Genomic DNA, 23,844 nt, shown 5'->3' on the forward strand with positions numbered 1-23,844 from the left:
CAGCCCAAAAAGATTTTTTTTTTACAAAAAGTTCTATCACATTGTTGATCTTATTCATAAAACAACTGTTCCAAAAAACTTACTCAATAACCAAATTGCCAGTAGAATTTCAAAAATACTTCCCTAACAGAGGAGAAAAATTAAAAATGTAAAACATGTCATTCAATTATATTCCCTCTATCATTTGACTTTAGAAAACATAGATGAAATTCAGTTTTATGGGAGGAATATCATGTGGTGGCTCACAAGCACTTTAAGGACTACTTTCCTCTAGCAAGAATACCTCTGCTACTATAAGAGTTTGGACTTTTGATTTCCAGGTTAACCACTGGTCAATCAGGAGGATTCTGAGATTGTAATCTTTACTGTGGCTTAAGAAAAAGAGGGTGCCTTCATTTGCTTATATGAGTCAGATAGGTGGGCTGATACTTTGGGCGTTTGAGTTAGAATACAGCCAGGTTAAGATAGGTTATTATTCTATTTTATTTATGATAATAAAATTATATTTGTTTTTAAAAATGTCCTCATCTTTTAGAGATATTGCCTCAAAATAATTTAGGGTGGAAGGGGGATGACTGAAGAGGGATGGGTATAGATTAAAAAAGATTGGCCATGTATCAATGGTTGAAGCTTGGTGTTGCTTCATTATACTATTCTCTACTTTTGCAATGCTTGATAAAATGTTTAAAAGCATTTTATTCACAATTTCAAATTTTTTCAGATTCTAATCATTATTGAAAATTTAGTGTATAATAGTAAAATCTGTATGGTGACTCACCGGACATTTTCTGGTCTGAGTTTATCGAGAACCATCTCTATTAAGTCAGGTCTAAATTCTTCCAGTAAATATTCCGCTGTGAGCACCTCTTCTAGGGGATAATACTTTTAAAAAGGAAAATATAAATAAATAAAATATACAAAGCTACTACATAGTTTATTAAAGCAGATCTGTAACACATTAAATTCATTACTGTACACCCTTTCTCTCTTCAGTTAAATTTTACTCCATTGGAAAAATTTTCTGTAGCCCTAAATCGTTGTCTCTTTCCTACCACATTGTTAAGCAGTTTCATATTGTTTGATGATTCTGCCAAATATACTGTTAATCCCCAAACATACTTCCATTGTAGAGAGCAAAATCACATTTCTTTCAGGGAAAACCACGAATGTTTCTGGTTAAAAACTGAGTACTTGTTAATGAAGAAAATTCGATATTAAAATGCTGACACCTACAGGATTTTTAAAATATAAAGTACACACATTTTTAGGAACAGAATTTCCTCCTAAATTTCTATGAAACAAATTAGACAAACATTTAGGAAGCGGCTGTGGAAAAAAAAATGGCTTATATTTTTGGCCAGTGTAGAAAAACAATGCAGAAGATGCTTTTTGGTAAAAGCAACTTCCAATATACTGAGACACACTGACTGATTCATTCATCCAATAAATATTTAATGAACATCTACTATGTGCCAGACACTGTTCCACACACTATGGATACAAAAGTAGGTAAGACACATGAAATCCTTTGTCCTCCAAGAAGCACAAAGACATTGTAATTGGGAGGGAGGCAGACAACAAACAAATATTGTAATGTTAGTGAGAGATGCTACGAAAACAATAAAAAAAGGGGCAGGGGCATTATTTTAGATTGGGAGGTCAGAGAAGGTCTGAGGAGAAGAACTCTGAGTGGAGACTTAAATGATAAGAACCTAGCCAGGCAAAGATCAGATGGAACAGTGTTTCATGTAGAGAAAATAGCAATGGGGGAGGAATAAACAATGCTTGAAAATTAGAGAGCCAGTACAGTTGGAGTGGAATGCAAATGGGAGAGGTGGGCCGGACAGTGGTATAGAAGATGGCCAGATAGGCTGGGGCCACATCACCTTGTAGGCCAAGGAAAATTTGGGGACCAAGAGGAAAATAGGGATCGCAGGTAAAAGACTATCATGGTAGCCCAAGCAAGAAATGATGATAGCTCAGACTAGGATGGTAGCAATGGAAATTTAAAAAAAGTAAATGATCAGTAGCTTTCATATAAGTAACACCTGATATGCTGTAGAACTGAAATATATTTAAAGCCAATAAGCAAAATGCATATTTAATAAAAATATTACATAAAATAAATTTCATGATGATGAAAATTAAGATTTTAAACATCTCCTGACATCAACATTTGCCCTGTTGCTACAAAGTTGAAAGCTTTATACCTCAGCTTCAATTGTAATCATTCACTTATTACTGAAAATATATGCAAGATTGCTGAAATACTCCACACAGCAATGTATACAGTAAAATAACAACAAACTTACATGCAATATTCCTGCAATCTTAGATGTATAGCCCCGTGGCCTCTCTTTGTCTTTAAACCTAAAAGCAACAGCATTCAAGTCCTAAAATAGAAAGTTAATCCAATTAGATACGGCCACCCTTATTTAGAAACCTTTTTTTTTTTTTAAGTGTTTGGCTTGCACTATAAGCTTTCTACTCCATATTTAACTTTATCACACTTTCTGAAAAAATGGCTATGCTTGATTTAGAAATGTATAGAATATTTTAAAAATTTCTTAATGTGTATAAAATTTAATCCATCAATCTAGGCTTAAAACCAAAAGCAAAATAGGTAAACAACTTTCAATGAAAATAACAAATACAGGATATGGCTCGATAGCCTAAGTTGTTGAAACTAGTAGCCAAAGAATTTAGAAAAACTGTGTGAAAGAACCTTGTGAGATCCAACAATTCCACCATAGATGATTTTGATGACTCATTCAGAGAACAGCACCCAGATTAGGAGTTATTGTCACAATTTTCAGAAGCAGAGATTATACCTTTAAACTTTTATCTAGTTAAAAAGGATGTTTCTCATACTAAAATACATTTGAGAATCTCGATAGGCTTTAAAGCACGTATTTTTAAAAACCCTTTTTTAAAAGGCTTTTAAAAATTTGAAAGACAAACACCATTTGTTTTACGCAAAAAGAAAAAAGCCAGCCTCTTCCCATACATACAATAATAAAATCACTTTTAATAACACAATCATACATAAAGCAATTCATTACTTCTTTGAGAGTTTGCTACAGATTTAAAGATCTGAAAATGACAGAGCTCATGCAGCTTCAGGCAGGGAGTAACATAATCCCTGACATATTCCAGCTCAAGAAACTGCTGATTTTCTTCTGAGTGATGGAAAAGCATTTGATTTCTTCCCTTTTCCATCCTAAAAAGGGCTACACGATGCCTTTCCCCTTAGTTGTGCCCCAAGTAGCAAATCAGACTAGTACAACTAAGCCTTAACTAATACTATTATACATTGCAAAATTTTAGACTTCAGTTAGGAAAAAAACTTTAAAAGTTTAACTGGGCCTTAAATTTAAATTAATTCACATGTATTTGCTCTTGAAAAACAGATTCCTTAAGAAAAATTTTGGTGAAACAAAAGTACCTTGCACTCTTGGAAAACCCATTCTTGAGGTCCTTCTGCACGTAACTTCTGAATGTATTGAAACATGTGCAAAATTATATCTTCAACATGTACTGGAAAAAAGGGGCACACTTAAAAACCATTCAGTCCTTGAATCCTTCAAAGCAGTGAGCTCACTCCTAAGGTAAAGTCAGATAAGTGGAAGATGGTCCCTCTTAGAAAATGCAGTCCTCACCTCCCTGAGACTGGCTTTACGTGTCCCACATACATGGCCCTCTGGGCTCAGAGATATGTGACAGAAAGGGTGTTGGGGCAGTAAATGAGCAAATAAAAAGCCAAGTCCACATTTAACAAGTGCAACATAATGATCAGTTGTTAAGGGGGGAGGAATCATCCATGAAACAAAGGCCAAGTTACATATGAAAAATACAATGGATAAGTTGTATGAATTAAAGTGTTGTAGCTTTCAACATAAAACAGATCCACAGCATGAAGAAGTTAAAAAACATCATAGAAAGTAAATTTTCATTCAAAAGTAAAAAGGTGAATCAATACTTACATAATCCTTCCTCGGTCAAGTCCACATTAATGATAAAAAACATAAAACCTCGGGCTCCTTCCTTCTGCCCACCAACAAGAGTATTAACCCAGCCTGCAACATTCAAAGGAAATCAATATGATTGATTGCATATGTGGCTTCCTTGAAGATAAGAAAAATTTTAAAAATTCATACTGTATGTTCCTAAGATATCAGAATGAACCTCTTGCAAAAAGATTGGGAAAAAAAAAATCAGTTCAGAAAAGCAGTTTAAGATGGTGCAGAAGTGGGGGCTTTCCTGAAGATTCCTCAAATCAATTCCCAGTCAAGAGTAGACTACTGGCTGGGCGCGGTGGCTCATGCCTCTAATCCCAGCACTTTAGGAGGCCAAGATGGGCGGATCGCTTGAGACCAGGAGTTTGAGACTAGCCTAGGCAAAATGGCGAAACCCCATCTCTATCTAAAAAAGAAAAAAAAAAAAAAAAAAGACAACAGCATGCCAACAACTACCATCTCACTCACTAACCCAAAATGGTCACATCTAACAATGTTCCTTCATAGGACACTATTCAGGAGAAAATGAGAGCCAGAGTGAAAAGATGTGGTGGACACTCAGAAGATGCTGCCCAGGAGACTTACCCTTTGATTTAAGTTCTGATAACAGACTTCCAGGACCTTCATGCCCAATGAGATGACCAAGATAATGACCAGGATTTGATTTGTAGTATTTCTGAAGGTCAGGTATGGGAAATGTCACATAGAGATTCCTAATATCTTTAATGGGTACTATTTTGTAAAGTTGCTGGAGAAAACAAATCACAGAGATTAGCTATATACGACTCCTACTGAAGAAAATATTTCTAAACTATGAAGAATGATTTTCATGGGAGAATCCCAAATTTAAGAGCAAATCAATTGCCACAAAAAATGATACACTGACCACAAAGAAATAAATGACTCAGCACTCTCCTAGTGGAATTTCATTACAGTCGGTATATAGTCCATGTTTGACCCCCTGAACCATGCAGCTAAATATTAATGGTTTTGAATGCTTATCTTCAGGTACAGGTTAACAGCTTCAACAGTCTATTAAGACTACAGCTACCAAAACTACTTTTAGCATGTAAAGACCGGAACATATTGATATGTTTTTGGTGATTCATGATCCTAATAAATGTGAGATTGATTTTATTATCCCGACAAATATTTAAAACCACATGGGGGCCGGGTGCGGTGGCTCACACCTATAATCCTCCAACTTTGGGAGGCTGAGGGAGACAGATCACCTGGGGTCAGGAGTTCGACCTCAGCCTGGCCAACATGGTGAAACCCCATTTCTATTAAAAATACAAAAATTAGCCAGGCACAGTGGCATGCACCTACAGTTCCAGCTACTCGGGAGGCTGAGGCAGAAGAATTGCTTGAACCTGGGAAGCAGAGGTTGCAGGGAGCCACGATCGCGCCGCTGCACTCCAGCCTGGGCAACAGAGTGAGACTCCATGTCAAAAAAACCAAAAACAGAAACAAACAAACAAAAAACACTACATAGGGGCTGGGTGCAGTGGCTCACGCCTGTAATCCCAGCATTTTGGGAGGCTGAGACAGGTGGGCCACTTTAGATCAGGAGTTCGAGATCAGTCAAGGCAACATGGTGAAACCCTGTGTCTACTAAAAATACAAAAATTAGCCAGGTGTGGTAGTGTGCACTTGTAGTCCCAACTACTCAGAAGGCTGAGGTGGGAGGATCAATTCAGCCAGGGAGGTTGAGGCTTCAGTGAGCCATGATCGCACCACTGCATTCCAACCTGGGTGACAATGCAAGACTCTGTTTCCAAAAAAAAAAAAAAAAAAAAAAAAAACACAACATAAATAATGAAACCTCCAAAAATTTTCACCTGTTCTATGGTAAACTAGGTATATATTATGTCCATAAATTAAGAAGACAAAATACCAAAATTTATGCACTTACTTTAAGATGTTCTTCTTGGAAAGGGTGTTCAGGAAATTCTGGCAATGGAACATTTTTGTTCTCTACTTCAGAAAATAACTTTACCACCAGATTAGTCAAGTCATCTAAAGATTCTACAAGAAAACAGACAAGGAAAACAGAACTTAAGCGAATCATAACATCCAACAGGGAGTGCTTAAAATCTTAGGATCTCCTGAAAAGTCTCAGTACTACTGAAAGGAAAATGTGAAAATGATTACACCTCACACCTATCTGTTTCTACTTTAAAAAATTATTCACAAATATTATTCAAAATATTATTTCACAAGTATTATAATAAAATTAAAACAAATATTAGAAACAATAATAATTGCATTTGTAAAAATGACTATGATTCCCAACAGGCATATATACTGAACTACTAGCAGATAGAGTATAATATTCACCTTATACATAGACAGAGAATTGCCTTCTATGGTATAAAATTATCTTTTGTGCCTTTAAATGTATTTGCATTTTATTTATAAAAGACGCCTATTTTTACTTTAGTTTTTTGACACGTATGAAGGACTCCAAAATGCACATTTTATATGTGTGTGTGTGTATATATATCACATATATGATATATATCACATGCATGTCACATATATGATATATATCACATGCATGTCACATATATATCACATGCATGTCACATATATGAGATATATCACATGCACGTCACATATATGAGATATATCACATGCATGTCACATATATATCACATACATGTCACATATATGATATTAGCAAAATTCTCCTTTTGGAAGTATAACAAGAAATGAGTTAGATCTTTGAGAAGAGGGCACAGCAGTCATAGGATGGAATAAAGAACAGCTTGCTTTTTATTTTATACCTTTCTGTGTGGAATTAAATTTTTTCCATTTGTACAAATTACTATTATCCTAAAAAGAAAGCAGTGTTAAAAAAACAAACCTTTTTTTTTTTTTTTTTTTGAGGCAAGGTATTGCTCTGTTGCACAGGCTGGAGTGCAGTGGCACAATCCCAGCTAACTGCAACCTCTGCCTCCCAGGTTCAAGTGATTCTCATGGCTCAGCCTCCCCAGTAGCTGGGATTACAGGCATGTGCCACCACACCCTGTTATTTTTTTGTATTTTTAATAGAGACAGGGTTTCACCATGTTGCCCAGGCTGGTCTCAAACTCCTGAGCTCAAGTGATCTGCCTACCTCAGCCTCCCAAAGTGCTGGAATTACAGATGTGAGCCACCATGCCTGGCCAAAACCCGTCTTTTTATAAACAAGATAACCTCTCATCTTGATTCTGTCTCCTCAAAAATAGGTTATTTATAAATGGTATAAACATTCATAACCTGTTACTGTCAGTAAGCATTTGAATCAAATAAGAATCTTGCCTTGATATTCTATGACCCATTTGGAACTTTTCCATGAATTCTCGAGAGTACTAAATGACTATTTGAGAGCTGCCTTTATATGGTGTAAAATTCTATTTTGTGCCTTTAAGTGTAGGCATTTGCATTTTATTTATAAAATATACCTACTTTTGCCTCAATTTTTTTGACATGTATGAAGGACTCCAAAATGTCCAGAGCCAAATAAAAGGCAGATCAGTGGCTGCCTGTTATATGACAAGTGAATTTAGGAATGGAGAGGGAATATTGTAGCAAGAGATGTCAGAGACATCTTTTTGCAGATGGGACATATGACTTGAAACAAGGTGAGCAGTCAATAAAGGTTTGTGGGCCTGCAGTACTGGTGACAGCAACACCCTGAGCAAGGTTCTACCAGGTGTATCTTTCCTCTTGCGTATTTCTACCCTAAAAGCATAAATTCACAGTGTCACTTTTTAAAGGTAAGGGAGCTAAACACTATTGCACAGTCTGTCTACCCCACTAAACTGTGAGCTCCCCAGAGATCAGGGAACTGAGTCCCACTCACCTTCATATCATCAAGGTTTGGCAACCTCAGTGTCTGTACTTGATGATTACCTATGTGGCAAGTGTTCAGACAATTAGTGCTTCCACAACTAGGGAGACAGCTCCAGGTAAGAACAGAAAAACTTTTTGTTCCCTTGTGACAGAGATCCTTCCACATGGTTACTCTTTCTCTCTCCTCCCGTCAAAAGAAGGAGTGGATTATCTTTTAATCCTCCAAGAGATCCAGTTTCCTCCTCATACCTCTATACTGTAAAGACATCTCTCTCTGGTTCAGCACAGGAAGTCAGTCACAATGGGAGAGTGATGTGTATGGATGAGGGAATTGAGACACTTTATTTTTTAGATTCTTATTCTGTCATTTCCACTAAACCAAGAACATTCTGAGGACAGGGATCAGGTTTGATTCATCTATTGCCATTGTTACTTGCCTATTAAATGTTTACTGAAATCATGTGTTTAATCTCAAATACAACATAGATTAAAAAAAAAAAAAACACCCAGCTTTGGCACCTAATCCCAGGACTGGGTTCTAAACAGCAAGTGATATTTTAACATTCTAAACCCACCTACCTGAAGCAAGCACATAGCATTACAGAGTATGCTTTTTTTTTTTTTACTGTCCTCTCTCTCTGAATCCATTTTACACCCTGGTTCTTGCTACCAACTTGAAAAATAGTTTATTTTCTAACTATAAAAGTAACATTTGCCAATAGCAGAAAACTTAGAAACAAAAGCTAAATTATGGTAACTAAAGTTACCATAATTTCATGATTAGAAAGGTGCTAGAGTGGCTACTACCGTTTATGGAGCATTTGCTATGTGCCATGCACCTTGCTAAACACTTTGTATTATCTCAATTAAACCTCACAACAGGTACAACGTACCACCCACCACTTTACAAATGTGAAAACTGAAGTTTGAAAAACCTAAGTAAGTTTGTTAGCTCATAGCCACACAGCTAAGTAAGTGGTATATTTGGAATGAAAAGCCAGGTTGTTGGACTGTAGAATGTAAGTTCTTAATTACTATACAACATTATTAAATTTCTAGTACATGCTTTTCCATTTTATCTTTTACCTACACCATATATGGTATATTAGAGTTTTTGGTGTTTTTTGTTGTCGTTTGTTTTTTGAGATGGAGTCTCACTCTGTTGCCCAGGCTGGAGTGCAGTGGCACAATCTTGGCTCACTGCAGCCTCCACCTCCCAGGTTCAAGTGATTCTCCTGCCTCAGCCTCCCAACTAGCTGGGATTACAGGTGCCCGCCACCATGCCCGGTTAATTTTTATATTTTTAGTAGAGATGGGGTTTCGCCATGTTGGCTGGGCTGGTCTCAAACTCCTGACCACAAGTGATCCACCTGCCTCGGCCTTCCGAAGTGCTGGAATTACAGGTGTGAGCCACTGTGCCTGGACCCTATTAGAGTTTTTAAAAATTTTGTGGGGGGGATATGTCTTGGAATTTTTAATAAATCCCAAAATGGGACCATATAGCACATGTTTTTGTAAACAGCTTTTGTTTTCTCTTTAATATATTAAGAACATTTTAAAAATTATATTCTTATATATAATATACATATATTAATTAAAAATGTTTAGTTATATTATATATGCATATATAAGAACATATATTCATATATATGAGAATATATTAAGAATATCTTCCCATGGTATTAAAATGCTGTCATAAAACTGTTTATTCATTCAATATATATTTACCTATGATGTGCCAAGCACAAGCCCAGGTACTGAGGATAAAGCAGTGAACAAAACAAAGTTTCTATTCTCAAGTAATTTACACTTTGGTAGGGTGGACAACAAAAACACACAAATATTTAATACCTGAGGTATTAATACTATAAAGAAAAAGCAGGTAAGATGGAAAGTAGAATAAGAAATGTTATTTTTCTATAAGATATTCTATTTGCAATTATAAAATCAGTATTTAGCCAATCTCCTATTAACATTTAGATTTCTAAATTTTCGTTAATATATACTATACTGACAGAAACATCCTTTTATATCTCCTATTTGAACTCTGATTATTTCCTGAGATTGCATTTTTAAAAGTAAAAATGCATATTTACTTTTAAGACTGATACTGTTAAACTGCCCTCCAGAAAGACTAGAGCAATTGATACCATCATTACCAATATAAAAAAGCAACACCATCGGCAGTGGGTATTACTTAAAAACAAAACTGTGATAATTTAACAGCAGGAAACAATGTTAGTAGTTAATCTGCATTTTAAAAATCAAACCATTGTTTACATTCCAAATGGTTTCCCAAGTTTATCATCATCTGCTCTTTTTTTTCCAGTTTTTTGAATTGTTATAAGGTCAAATCTGTTAATCTTTGTCCTTTTTGTGTGTTTTTTAAAATATGGGATCTCTCTCTGCCACCCAGGCTGGAGTGCAGTGGTGTGGTGATCACAGCCTTTAACTGCAGCCTTTAACTCCTGGGCTCAAGCGATCTTCAGCCTCCCTAGCAGCTAGGACTACAGGTGCAGACTACCACATCCCACTAATTAAAAAAAAATTTTTTTGGTAGAGACAGGATCTTACTATGTTGCCCAGGCTGGGCTTGCCTTGCTTTTATATGCTTAGAGCACCTATTACTGTAGTAATTTGTATTTTTTTTCAGATCTCCACTTAAACTTCTTTTGGGAACACAATGATTTAAACATAAAAATCCCCACCTATGTATTCTCTAACAAGTAGATCATTTTCAAAAGATGCTGAGCAAATAAGCAGCTCTATCTTATATCCATCTTCTAACACTGTGAAAAAGCCAACATTAAAAACTTATATTATCCAATTCTATAAAAAATTGTAAGGGTTCTTACCTCGACCTAAAACACAAACAGCCATTAAGTTGGATGAATAGTAAGCAGAATGGAATTTCAGTAGCTCTTGTCTTACATCAATGCCTTCTTGGTTTGGTCTAGTCTCCAGAGTATATTTGTTACCTGGAAGGGAAGAAAAGGGATTTCTTAGAAAAAGCAAAATATGTGGACTTTTTTTTTTTTTATTACACTTTAAGTTTTAGGGTACATGTGCACATTGTGCAGGTTAGTTACATATGTATACATGTGCCATGTTGGTGCGCTGCACCCACTAACTCGTCATCTAGCATTAGGTATAGCGAAGGACATGAACAGACACTTCTCAAAAGAAGACATTTATGCAGCCAAAAAACACGTGGACTTTTAAAGTTTTGTAATTATCACTGATATTGCTTAAGATGAACTTTAAAAATAAAGTTCTAATACACAGAATAACTCAAATTTATTTGAATGTTAAGTGAATAAACAGGATAATAGAGTACAAACCAGCAACATTTTAAACTATAGTCGTCTCTACGGAATTAAAAGTCTTTTTTTTTTTTTTTGAGACGGAGTCTTGCTCTGTTGCCCAGGCTGGAGTGCGGTGGTGTGATCTCGGCTCACTGCAAGCTCCGCCTCCCGGGTTCACACCATTCTCCTGCCTCAGCCTCCCGAGTAGCTGGGACTACAGGCGCCCACCACGACACCTGGCTAATTTTTTGTATTTTTAGTAGAGATGGGGTTTCACTGTGTTAGCCAGGCTGGTCTCGATCTCCTGACCTCGTGATCCGCCCACCTCAGCCTCCCAAAGTGCTGGGATTACAGGCATGAGCAACTGCGCACGCACCCAGCCTTTTTTTTTTTGAGACGGAATTTCACTTTTATTGCTCAGGCTGGAGTGCAATGGCGTGATCTCGGCTCACCCCAACCTCCGCCTCCCGGGTTCAAGTGATTCTCCTGCCTCTGCCTCTCTAGTAGCTGGATTACAGGCATGCGCCACCACGCCCGGCTAATTTTCCATTTTTAGTAGAGACGGGGTTTCTCCATGTTGGTCAGGCTGGTCTTGAACTCCCGACCTCAGGTGATCTGCCTGCCTCGGCCTCCCAAAATGCTGGGATTACAGGCCTGAGCCACCAAGCCCGGCCTAAAAGTGTCCTATAAAAATTATACTTTTGGCCGGGTGCATGGCTCACGCCTATAATCCAAGCACTTTGGGAGGCCGAGGCAGGCAGATCACCTGAGGTCAGGAGTTCCAGACCAGCCTGACAAACATGGAGAAACACCGTCTCTACTAAAAATACAAAATTAGCCAGGCGTGGTGGCACATGCCTGTAATCCCAGCTACTTGGGAGGTTGAGGCAGGAGAATCACTTGAACCCAGGAGGCAGAAGTTGCGGTGAGCCGAAATCACGCTGAGTCAAGATTGTGCCATTGCACTCTAGCCTGGGCAACAAGACGGAAACTCCGTCTCAAAAAAAAAAAAAAAAAATTATACTTCTTGGCTGGGCTCAGTGGCTCACACCTGTAATCTCAGCACTTTGGGAGGCCAAGATGGGTGGATCACCTGAGGTGAGGAGTTCAAGACCAGCCTGGCCAACGTGGTGAAAACCCCTCTCCATTAAAAATACAAAAATTAGCCAGGCATGGTGGTGGGCACCTATAGTCTCGGCTACTCGGGAGGCTGAGGGATGAGAATCACTTGAACCCAGGAGGCAGAGGTTGCATTGAGCCAAGATTGTACCACTGCACTCCTGGGCAACAGAGTGAGACTCTGTCTCAAAAAAATATGTCTATATCTGTATCTATATCTCCACTTCTTAAAATCCCTATGAGATAGTAGGTATTATGAGCGCTTAAAAGACAAAATAAGATCCACATGGCCTCCATTCATGCTTATTTTAATTTTCAATTCCCTATGTACTCCATAATTAATTGAACAGAGTCACTGAGGGATTTTTTTAGAACTTGCCAAGTTACTTGTGGAAAGAAATTTACTATTTTGGGCCAAACCATTAAATTTGTGATGTGAATTCTCATAGATGTGATCTAGACTGGTTAAAAAAAGGATGCAATGCTATTTTTATAACTCTCCAGCGATGTATGTAGTGTACCACTAACAGCTCTCATGAAATCTTAATAACTAATTCAAGTAGGGTAAAATATGTAAGTCAAAAACAAATAGTCAAATTCTCTAAATAATACCTTGCAAATTAGGGACTGGGAGATGAAATTCCAATGATCGGTGTCTCTCCAAAATGGCATCTTGACTGGAAATATCCTAAGATCCTGGCATAATAACTTTTATTATTGGTTCTACTTACACTACTAAGTGAGATCCTGTCTTTCTTCTGCAGAGATAAAACTATGGTAGAGTATGTTCTTGAAGTGGTTTAATTTTTTTTTCTTGTGTTTTTATAATATCTGATATAGGGGCACTGGGAAAGTCCCTCGTTCATGAAATTGGATGTCTACAGAAAGCCACCAGATGGCGCTCTCAAACTCAGTCTTTAGCTCAGTAGTGCTGCACGGTACTGAGTCAAGATTCCTGTCCCAGAATGCTTAACAGATCCAGTGAAGACAGAATGTGCAAGAAACAGCCTAGCAAGTAACCTTAACCTTAACTCATTAACCTTTTCCTAGTCACAAAGTAATCATATGCATTCATACTCACTAGACGTAGCCTATCACCCAAGTTTCCAAGTTGTTCTTGTTTTTGTTTAAGATAGGGTCTTACTCTGTTGCCCAGGCTAGACTGCAGTGGTGTAATCACAGCTCACTGCAGCCTCGATCTCCTGGGCTCAAGCAGTCCTTCTACCTCAGCCTCCAGAGTAGCTGGGACCACAAGCATTTACCATCACGTCCAGCTATTTTTTAAATTATTTTTATTTTTTTTTGGTAGAACCAGGGTCTATGTTACCCAGGTTGGTTCCAGGTTCTTAATTAGTTCTCTCATTTTCTCACTAATGACCAGTTCAAGCTGGGCACAGTGGATCATGCCTGTAATCCCAGCACTTTGGGAGGCCAAGGCAGGTGCATCACTTGAGGCCAGGAGTTCAAGACCAGCCTGGCAAGCATGGTGGCATGCCTATCATCCCAGCTACTCAGGAGGCTGAGGCATGAGAATCACTTGAAACCAGGAGGCAGAGACTGCAGTGAGCCAAGATCACACCACTGCACTCCAGCCTGGGTGACAGAGTGAGACTCTGTCTGATTGATTGATAGATAAATAAAATAATATAAATAAATAAATAAGACCTAGTTCTGCTTTACTGCCCAGAGAGGTCCTGAGACATTCTCTATTCTCTCACTCTACCTGAGGGGTCCAGATGCTCTTAGGTGCATACCCATAGTCCTAACTCCTTAGGGGAAAAAAAAGGCCTTTTGCTGGAGAATGTTTGAAGTTCTCTCATATCAAGGTGAAATTTGAGTATTGATGAAGCCTTTCTTTTCTACTAAATGAGGATTCTAAAAGCCACAGTTCTAGAGGGAGTTTTGCTTAAGCTCCTTAGTGCTTTACACTGCCATCTCGGCTCACTGCAACCTCCACCTCCAAGATTCAATTGATTCTCCTGGGGCCAGATATCTTCTGACTGCATGGCCTTGAACAAGTTACTTTACTTCTCTGTGGCTCAATCTCCTAAACTGACATTAGTGGACTTACAGTACATAATGAGAAAAATACACGTAAAAAAAGTATAAGACTATTACTTAACAAAAATGTTAGTCTTACGACATCAACTGTTGTTTAGTATGCAGAGAATGAGAACTCAGACACTGCCTGACGGAGTGCATCTTGAATCAACCGCTACAGGAAACAACCTAGTCAATCTGAAGATGTCCATATCCTACTACATAGTAATTCCACTCCTGGATATATGTATCCAGAGAAGTCTGTGTACAAGGAGACATGTACAACAATTCCATAGTAACACTGTTTCATTAACAGGAAAATGAATAAATAGTGGTACAGTCATTCAATGAATTTTTCAAAGAGCAATAAAATACAAAAATTATCAGAGGAATACTCATCAATATGGACAACTCTTACAAAACAAAATGTTGAATGAAAAAATACAAGTGGCAGAGATTACACACAATAAAATACTATTTCCATGAAACCTAAAAACATATAAAACTATAAACATGGAAATGATAATCATTGAAGAAGATAGTGGTTATCTCTCAGGAGCAGGAAGGAAAATGCAACTGAAGTGTACACCGGATGCTCAAAGTGCATTTGTAACGTTCTCTTTCTTTAAGCAGTGTGACAGAGAATGATCTGGCAAATGTCTGTGTACCCACCTCTTTGTATGACAACTACATCATAAATCTGTAAAAATACTGAAGTATTTAACATAATACTTAATAAATAAACAACAGAAAATAAACAACAAACAGTAGCTACTGCTGTTACAATTTGAATTGTAGGAAGGACTCTTGGCTTCTGAGTGAATCATTATACAAAAAGATGTACTCCCCAAAGAAAAAAATAGAAATTGTGGCTAGAAGCTGAGTAAATGGTCCAGATGACTGCCCCCCAACACCTAAGAAACCATGTATGGAGAACAACGTGAATAAGGCTGGGATAATAAATACCAATTCAGTCTCTAGACACATACTGTCCTAATTTTGTGCTCATTCAGCTGGGTCATTTATGTCAAATTAAAATGCTACTTGTACTAAAATCTTGAATCCTACCTTTCTGGCTCTGTTGCATCCAGGTGAGCTCCAGCAGTGAATGGAGGAGCAGGGTTGCTCACCTACTGTGACCCTTCCACTCTACGCCTGCTAGGAGAGAACACTGCCTTGGCATTTAGGAATTCAGGGATTCTTGTCCTGACTCCATCATGTGCTAATTAAGCAACCTTGAAAAAGTCTCCAAATATCTCCAAGGGGTCATTTATTTCATCTGTAAAATAGGGATAATATGGATATATGTCCAGGTGCTAAAAGCAAGGAAAGGCTCAATCCCTGACTCTCCTTCATTTCCTAGCTGTGAGACACAGGCAGGTTTCTTAACCTCTCTTACGCCTCAGTTTACTTATTCATAAATGGGCATAATAAGAGAACCAACCTCACAGGATTGCTGTGAGAATTAAAATATAAATAATCTGCCAGGCGCGGTGGCTGACACCTGTAATCACAACACTTTAGGAGGCTGAGGCAGGCGGATCACCTGAGGTCAGGAGCTTGAGACCAGCCTGGCCAACATGGCAAAACCCCGTCCTACTAAAAATACAAAAATTAGCCGGGCATGGTGGTGGTCACCTGTAGTCCCAGCTACTCAGGGAGGCCGAGGCAGGAGAATCGCTTGAACCTGGGAGGTGGAGGTTGCAGTGAGCCGAAATCAAGCCACTGCACTCCAGCCTGGGTGACAGAGCAAGACTCCATCTCATAAATAAATAAATAATCCATGTTAAGGCTCAGCATAGCATCTATCAGACAATAATTACTCAGTATTAACATGGGGTTTTGTGAAGCCTAAGAAATGTAATAATGGATGCGAAGAGGGGTTGGTAAATTGTAAAATCCAGTAAGTGCTACTTTATATTTTCATTTTAACAACTATTTTAAATTCTGTTTAGAATAAATAAAGCTTACAAACTCAGTACTAATGTATATGAATACTGATTTTCAAGGGAATAAAATTTATTTTCCTGGAAAATTCTGAAGCCAGCAATATATTTCTTATACTGGGAAGGAATGAGTTTTAAGTTTTAGAAACGTCTTAGAAACCACAGGTTTCTCCAATAGTATGTTCTCAGGGAAAGGTCAACTTGATAGTTATAACCCATTATAATTTTATATGTTCTCTGAAAACCCAAGATCCTGAAAGTTAGGCTAACATACCTATAGCTAGTTACTTGGAATTATTATAAACTTTTTAAAAAGCCCTTTCTTCTTGCTATAGCAATCTTCTAAAAATCCTGGAAGTGAGAGACTAAAGCCTTTTGATATATGTGAATTTTCCCACAAAATTTAAACCGACAATTCCTCTGCAGCTGAGTAAGTATATGCAAGTACAAGATATGAGTTATAAGAGGGGACTTTAAGTGAAAACCTCTTAAATGCCATCAGAAAACACTCCTACACTTGATTGGTCCAGCTCTTGTTTTCAGTAAATTTCTAGTTTTCCACAGACACATATCCCAGTAACGAGAAAAAAGATAGTAACAAAATCCATGGAAAAGCTAAGGGAACAATAAATGATTACATGGACTAAAATATATGAAATGTTTTTACATCCATGAGTCTATGTGATACTCAAAAAACAAATTAGTCACCCTGAAGGATGCTGACAAACCAATTCATTATTTTGAAAATTGGTAAATACATGGAATGGAATAAAAGCATTTATCCTGCCTTTCCCACAGTAACTGTACCACTGACTAGCCAAATAGTAGAAAAGGAGATTTTACAGCAGTACTCAAGTTAATCAAAAGAGATGGAATAATAGAATTAGCATTAGAAAAACCAAAATTAGGGAGGTGATGCACTGAGAATCAATATTTGCAACATCATAAATGACCAGACATTGTATGCCCAATGGAAAAATACATCACCACCTATGAAGATGTCTTGTCAAAAAGTCAAACACAAATTTGATCAAGCCTCTATATCCAACTGCCAATTTGTAGAAATACAGAAGACAGAGGAACTTGTTAAACTACATTGTTAGGGGTGCAGTAAAAAAAAAAAAAATCTAGGCTATGAGAAGTTCGATAAAACAAACAACCTGATTATTCAATAAATAAATTCCAAGAGGGGAGTGAGGGGAAGGAGTAGAGGAAGAGATGAAGGATGAACTCTTAAACTAAAAAGAGACTTAAAAGACATATCAGACTGGAGTGGTGACTCACTTTGGGTGACTCACTTTGGGGTCCTAGCACTTTGGGTGGTCAAGGTGGGAGAATCGCTTGAAACTAGGATTTCAAGACAAGCCTGAACAACATAGTGAGATCCTGTCTCTACAAAAATTAAAATAATAATAATAATAATAATGAAAGACATATCAAACAATCACTCATATGTAAAACTTATTTGGACTCTGATTCAAATAAACTTTAAAAATAATGATTTTTATAAGAACACTAGAAATTTGAACACTAACTAGATATTTGATAATAATGGTAACAATAATGGTATTTTTATGTTTTTAAAAATGAATTGCTGTTTTAGAGATATATACTGAAATATTTATGAGCAAAATGATATCTAGAATCTCTTCAAAATAATACAAAAGGGTGAATGGAAATGTGGATTGTACAGAATTGGCCAGGGGCAGGGTGATGCACACATAGGGTCATTATAGTATTTTGTGTTCTTTTGTGTATGTTTTAAATTCTTCACAAAAAAAAAATGGTGAAGGGAAGAAAAGAGGAAATAAGGGTGGGAGGGAAGAGAGAAAAAAGTAATTGAACTTGTATTAGAGTCTGATTTGGTGTGTTATTATCTTTACCACAGGATCAGGAGTCACTGAACTACCCTCTGGTTCATATTCCACAATTTTATTGGGTTCTATTTTTCTATTCTATTCCTTCCTACTTCTCTATGCAAAAGCATCCTTTGTTATACTCAAACTATCCTAACTCATGTTCTCCAAAAGAAACCAGGCTCACTCCTTGGTCTTTTCTTCATGTCATGGTTTTGGGGGTCAACTTAATTACTATCATGAAGAACATAGGCTTTGAGTTCAGACTGACTTGATAATTGAATTCCATAACCTATACAGATAGTTCCACTACCACCCTATCTCTCTCCTCTCTGTACTCCCTGCAAGACTAAAACATTAGTCAAATACAACAAATATTAGTTCCTTTTCTTTTTCCCCTTGAATAGCTCTTCCTTCTGCTTAAGGAAATCTTATCTATACTTCAGGAGAAGTGAAACTGCATCTCCGCTAAGATCCTGGAGAAATAAATTCTGGGCAGCACTAAAACATGCAAAATAGAATAGTGTTTAAAGGCTCCAAATCTGGGCACAGATCCTGACTCCAGCACTTAAAAGCTGAGGGACCCAAGGCAATTTAATTATCTTAAGTCTTAATCTACTCATGTAAGATGGAAATATGAGCATCTACCTACTGGGGTTACTGTGAGAATTATTAGAAATTAAATAATCCACGTAAAGTGCTTAGCATAGCACTCAATAAAAATTAGCAAGAAAAAGGAGGAAGAAAATGGAGAGATGATGATCCTGGAAAATCAAAGCTAAAATTACACTCAGTGAAATCCTGGGTTTGCCTTGCTTCCCCAACCAAACTCTCAGCACCTTGAGTGCAATGACACTAGTTACACTTCTTTGCATTTTCTAATGCACTTTACATGTAGGGGGACTAAAAAAATTACTTGTTAACTGAGAGAGAGAAAATTTGGGCTCATTTATATTTATAATCCTATGAACTTGGAATAAGCATACTAGAGTAAATAGCAGCGGAGTCAGGCAGATGACTTGCGCTCAGAAGTTCGAGACTAGCCTGGGCGACATGGTGAAACCCTGTCTCTACTAAAAATACAAAAACTAGCCAGGTGTGATGGCACATGCCTTTAATCCCAGCTACTTCAGAGGCTGAGGCAGGAGAATCGTTTGAACCCAGGAGATGGAAGCCGTAGTGAGCCGAGATCATGCGACCGCACTCCAGCCTGAATGACAGAAGGAAACCCTGTCTCAAAGAAAGAAAAGAAAAGAAAGAAATTTTCTTTCTTTTCACTTGCTGGGCACAGTGGCTCACACCATAATCCTAGCACTCTGGGAGGCCAAGGCAGGCAAATGACCTGAGGTCAGGAATTCGAGACCAGCCTGGCCAACATGGTCTCTACTTAAAAAAAAAAAAAAAAAATTAGCTGGGCATTGTGGTATGTGCCTATAATCCCAGCAACTTGGGTGGCTGAGACATGATAACCACTTAAACCTAGGAGGCGGAGATTGCAGTGAGCCAAGATCATGCCATGTCACTTCAGCATGGGCGACAAGAGTAAGACTCAGTCTTAAAAAAAAAAAAAAAAAAAAAAAGTCACGCACACCTAAAATACAGCTCCACCCTCTACATTCTTGTCTTCAACTGTGCCTTTCATTCTACCTATACATGAAGGAGTACCTGTTTTGTTGTTCCCACCCACTCTTTGACCTCCTTCTTTTATTTCCCTCCCAGCTGAATAAACCCAGTTGCTCCCACAGTGTTGGTAGAGTTATGTTTGGAGAAACAGATCAGTAAGGAATAACCAGAACTAAGTTTTTCCTTTTACTATTCTAAACCTACTTGTAAACATTCAACTGCTCCTACTTTAATTCCATTGAGAGGCAAACAAAAAAACAAAATAGGGCAGAAAAATGGTTTCTAGTTTATCAGGAACTATGAAACTAAAGGCATATGTGAATAATGAAGAGAAAAAGTGAAAGTGGATACCAACTAAATTCAATAACATATTAAAAATATCATTCAATTCACAAATTAGCTGGGCATGGTGGCAGGCATGTAATCCCAGCTACTTGGGAGGCTGAGGCAGAACTGCTTGAACCCGGGAAGTGGAGGTTGCGGTAAGCTGAGATTGTGCCACTGCACTCCAGCCTTGGTGACAGAGTGAGACTCAAAAAAATATATATAATATATAATATATAATATATTATATATAATATATTATATATAATATATTATATATTATATATTATTATATATAATATATTATATATTATATATTATATATTATATATAATATATAAATTATATATAACATATTATATTATATATTATATATTATATATTAAATTATATATAATATATATATTTTATATATAATAATATATATCATTCAACATGATCAAGTGGGATTCATCTCAGGGATGCGAAGATGGTTCAACATAAACAAATCAGGCTGGGCACAGTGGCTCACGCCTGTAATCCCAGCACTTTGAGAGGCCGAGGCGGGTGGATCACCTGAGGTCAGAAGTTTGAGATCAGCCTGGCCAATATAGCAAAACCCCGTCTCTACTAAAAATACAAAAATTAACCAGATGTGGTAGTGAGCGCTGCAATCCCAGCTTCTTGAAAGGCTGAGGCAGGAGAATTGCTTGAACACAGAAGTTGCCCTGAGCCGAGATGGCACCACTGTACTCCAGCCTGGGCGAAAGAGTGAGACTCCATCTCAAACAAACAAACAAACAAAAATATATACAAATATATACAAATCAATAAACATGATACATCACAGGGTCAGGTGTAATGGCTCATGCCTGTAATCCCAGCACTTTGGGAGGCCGAGGTGGGTGGATCACTTGAGATCAGGAGTTCAAGACCAGCCTTGCCAACATGGCAAAACACAGTCTCTACTAAAAATACAAAAATTAGCCAGGCGTGTGCCTGTAATCCCAGCTACTGGGGAGGCTGAGGCAAGAGAATCACTTGAACCCAGGAGGCAGAGGTTGCAGTAAGCCGAGACTGCACCATTGCCCTCCAGCCTGGGCAACAGAGTGAGACTGTCTCAAAACAAAATAAAACAAAAACATGATACATCACAGTAACAGAATCAAGGACAAACACCATAAGCTGAAAAAGGCATTCAATAAAATTCAACATCACTTCATGATAAACGTTCTCAACACACTGGGTAGAGAAGGAACATACGTCAAAACAATAAAGGCTGTATATGACAAACTCAGAGCTAACATCATATGGAACAGCGAAAAAGTGAAAGCCTTTGCTCTAAGATCTGAAGAAGACAAGCATCCCCACTTTTACCACTTTATACAGCATAGCACTGGAAGTCCTAGCCAGAGCCATTAGACAAGACATAAAGGGCATCCAAAATGGAAAGAAGTCAAACTGTCATTGTTTGTAGACAACATAATCTTATATTTAGAAAAACCTGAAGACTCTACCAAAAACACCTGTTAGAAGTGATAAATGAATTCAGTAAAGTTGCAGGATACAAAAGTCAGCATATCAAAATCAGTAGCATTTCTATATGCCAACAGTGAACAATCTGAAAAAAAAAAAAAAACCAAGAAAGCAATCCCATTTATAATAGCTACAAAAAACAAAAAACAAACAAACAACAAAAAAGCCCTCTAAGAACAAACTGAACCAAAAAAGTAAAAGATCTCAGGCTGGGCGCAGTGGCTCACACCTCTAATCCCAGAACTTTGGGAGGCCAAGGTGGGCAGATCACTCGAGCTCAGGAGTTTGAGACCAGCCTGGCCAACATGCGAAACTTCATCTCTACTAAAAATACAAAAATCAGCTGGGCGTTGTGGTGCAAGCCTGTAATCCCATCTACTTGGGAGGCTGAGGCAGAATTACTTGAACCTAGGAGGTGGAGGTTGCAGTGAGCTGAGATGGCGCCACTGCACTCCAGCCTGGGAGAAAGAGCGGGACTCCGTCTCAAAAAAAAAAAAAAGGTAAAGTAAAAGACCTCTACAATGAAAACTATAAAATACTAATAAGAGAAATTAAGGAGGGCATACACAAAAAGGAAAGACATCCTGTGTTCATGGACTGGAAGAACTAATATTGTTAAAATGTCCATACTATCCAAAGCTATCTACAGATTCAATGCAATCCCTATCAAAATACCAATGATATTCTTCACAGAAATAGAAAAAAACAATCCTAAAATCTATATGGAATCAAGACAAGGACTTTTTCAGAATCCTACTGTCCTTTCACAGCTACCAATCAGGTATTATACTATTAATATGATTTATTTAACATTATTATGGGCTTCACATGCACAATCTCATTTAATATTGACATCAACCTGATGTGGAAAGGAACTGGGGCTTAGAGAAGTTAAGAGGCTGGGCATGATGGTTCATGCCTGTAACCCTAGCACTTTGGGAAGCTGAGGCAGGAGGATCACTTGAGCCTAGGAGTTTGAGACCAGCTTGGGCAACATAGGGAGACCCTATCTCTACAAAAGATTAAATAATTAGCTGAGTGTGGTAGTGTGTGCGTGTAGTCTCAGCTACTTGGGAGGCTGGGGTAGGAGGATCATTTGAGCCCAGGAGGAGGAGGTTACAGAGTGCCAAGATTGCACCACTGCATTCCAGCCTGGGCAACAGGGTGAGGCCCTGTCTCAAAAAAAAAAAAAAAAGGACAGGGTCTCACTATGTTGCCTAGACTGGTCTTGAACTTCTGGGTGCAAACCATCCTCCTGCCTCAGCCTCCTGAGAAGCTGCGATTACAGGTGCATACCACCACATCTAGCTTTTTGTGTCTCTTTTGAACAAGGATTTTAAATTTCAATGAGGTCAAGTTTATCTCTAAACCTATGGTTTATCTCTATCTTCATGGGTTTTTCTGTGTGTTTAAGAACATTTCCTCTATCTGAAGATAAAAAAAATTCTCATATATTTTCTTTTAAAAGTTGTAGTGAACCAGACTCAGTGGCACATGTCTGTAGTCTATAGAAAGTCTACATAAAGTCCTAAGAAAGAACTATATTTTTTCATTTGTAATGTACCTCTGCCTTATATCAAGTTTCCATATGTTTGTGGATGTTTCCAGGGCCTATAATCTGTTCTACTTGTATCTTCATGCACCCCTGCTTCAATTCTACTACTGTAACAACTAGAACTTTATAATAAGTCTTGGTACCTGGTAGAAGTAGCTTTCCTTGTTCCTCAAAATTATCTTAGCTATTCTTGGCCTTTTACTCTCTTATTAATTTTATAATGAGATTATAAAATTCCTAAAAAAAAACTTACAGGACTTTCAACTGGCACTGCATTGAATTTAGAGAAATTTGGGGCGTATTTACATTTATGTTATATAGAGTTTAACCATCCATGTGCATGATATACCTCCCCATTTAGGCATTCTTTTATATCCATTACATATTTCTTGCAACTCTTTCATTGGATTTATTTCTGAATATTTTACAGCTTTGTTAAATATTGCAAATGAAATAATTTTTACCCCAGCATTTTCCTGTAATTGATTATTGATACAAGAACATGGCCGGGCACGGTGGCTAATGCCTGTAATCCTAACACTTTGAGAGGCCAAGGCGGGTGGATCACGAGGCTGGGAGATCGAGACCATGCTGACTAACATGGTGAAACCCCATCTCTACTAAAAATACAAAAAATTAGCTGGGCGTGGTGGCACGTGCCTGTAATCCCAACTACTTGGGAAGCTGAGACAGGGGAATCGTTTG

The 23,844-nt window shown here is 37.8% G+C and overlaps 1 protein-coding gene across 11 annotated transcripts in view; it reads right to left on the bottom strand.

Moving 5' to 3' along the window:
• Positions 1-23,844, bottom strand: part of IDE (insulin degrading enzyme) — a 121,965-nt gene that overhangs the window by 51,861 nt on the left and 46,260 nt on the right. For 10 of the 11 annotated variants that reach the window (XM_063781993.1, XM_009458941.5, XM_063781992.1 and 7 more), the window contains 7 exons: positions 10,712-10,834; positions 5,932-6,044; positions 4,602-4,764; positions 3,984-4,076; positions 3,446-3,537; positions 2,313-2,393; positions 779-882 (listed from right to left, as the gene is read on the bottom strand). In XM_063781993.1, the coding sequence (XP_063638063.1) occupies positions 779-882; positions 2,313-2,393; positions 3,446-3,537; positions 3,984-4,076; positions 4,602-4,764; positions 5,932-6,044; positions 10,712-10,834 (769 nt within the window). The remainder of the gene's footprint in view (positions 1-778; positions 883-2,312; positions 2,394-3,445; positions 3,538-3,983; positions 4,077-4,601; positions 4,765-5,931; positions 6,045-10,711; positions 10,835-23,844) is intronic. The other variant, XM_063781995.1, reaches the window with a different exon arrangement.

Source organism: Pan troglodytes, chromosome 8 (assembly GCF_028858775.2).
Source record: "Pan troglodytes isolate AG18354 chromosome 8, NHGRI_mPanTro3-v2.0_pri, whole genome shotgun sequence".
Lineage (NCBI taxonomy): Eukaryota > Metazoa > Chordata > Mammalia > Primates > Hominidae > Pan > Pan troglodytes.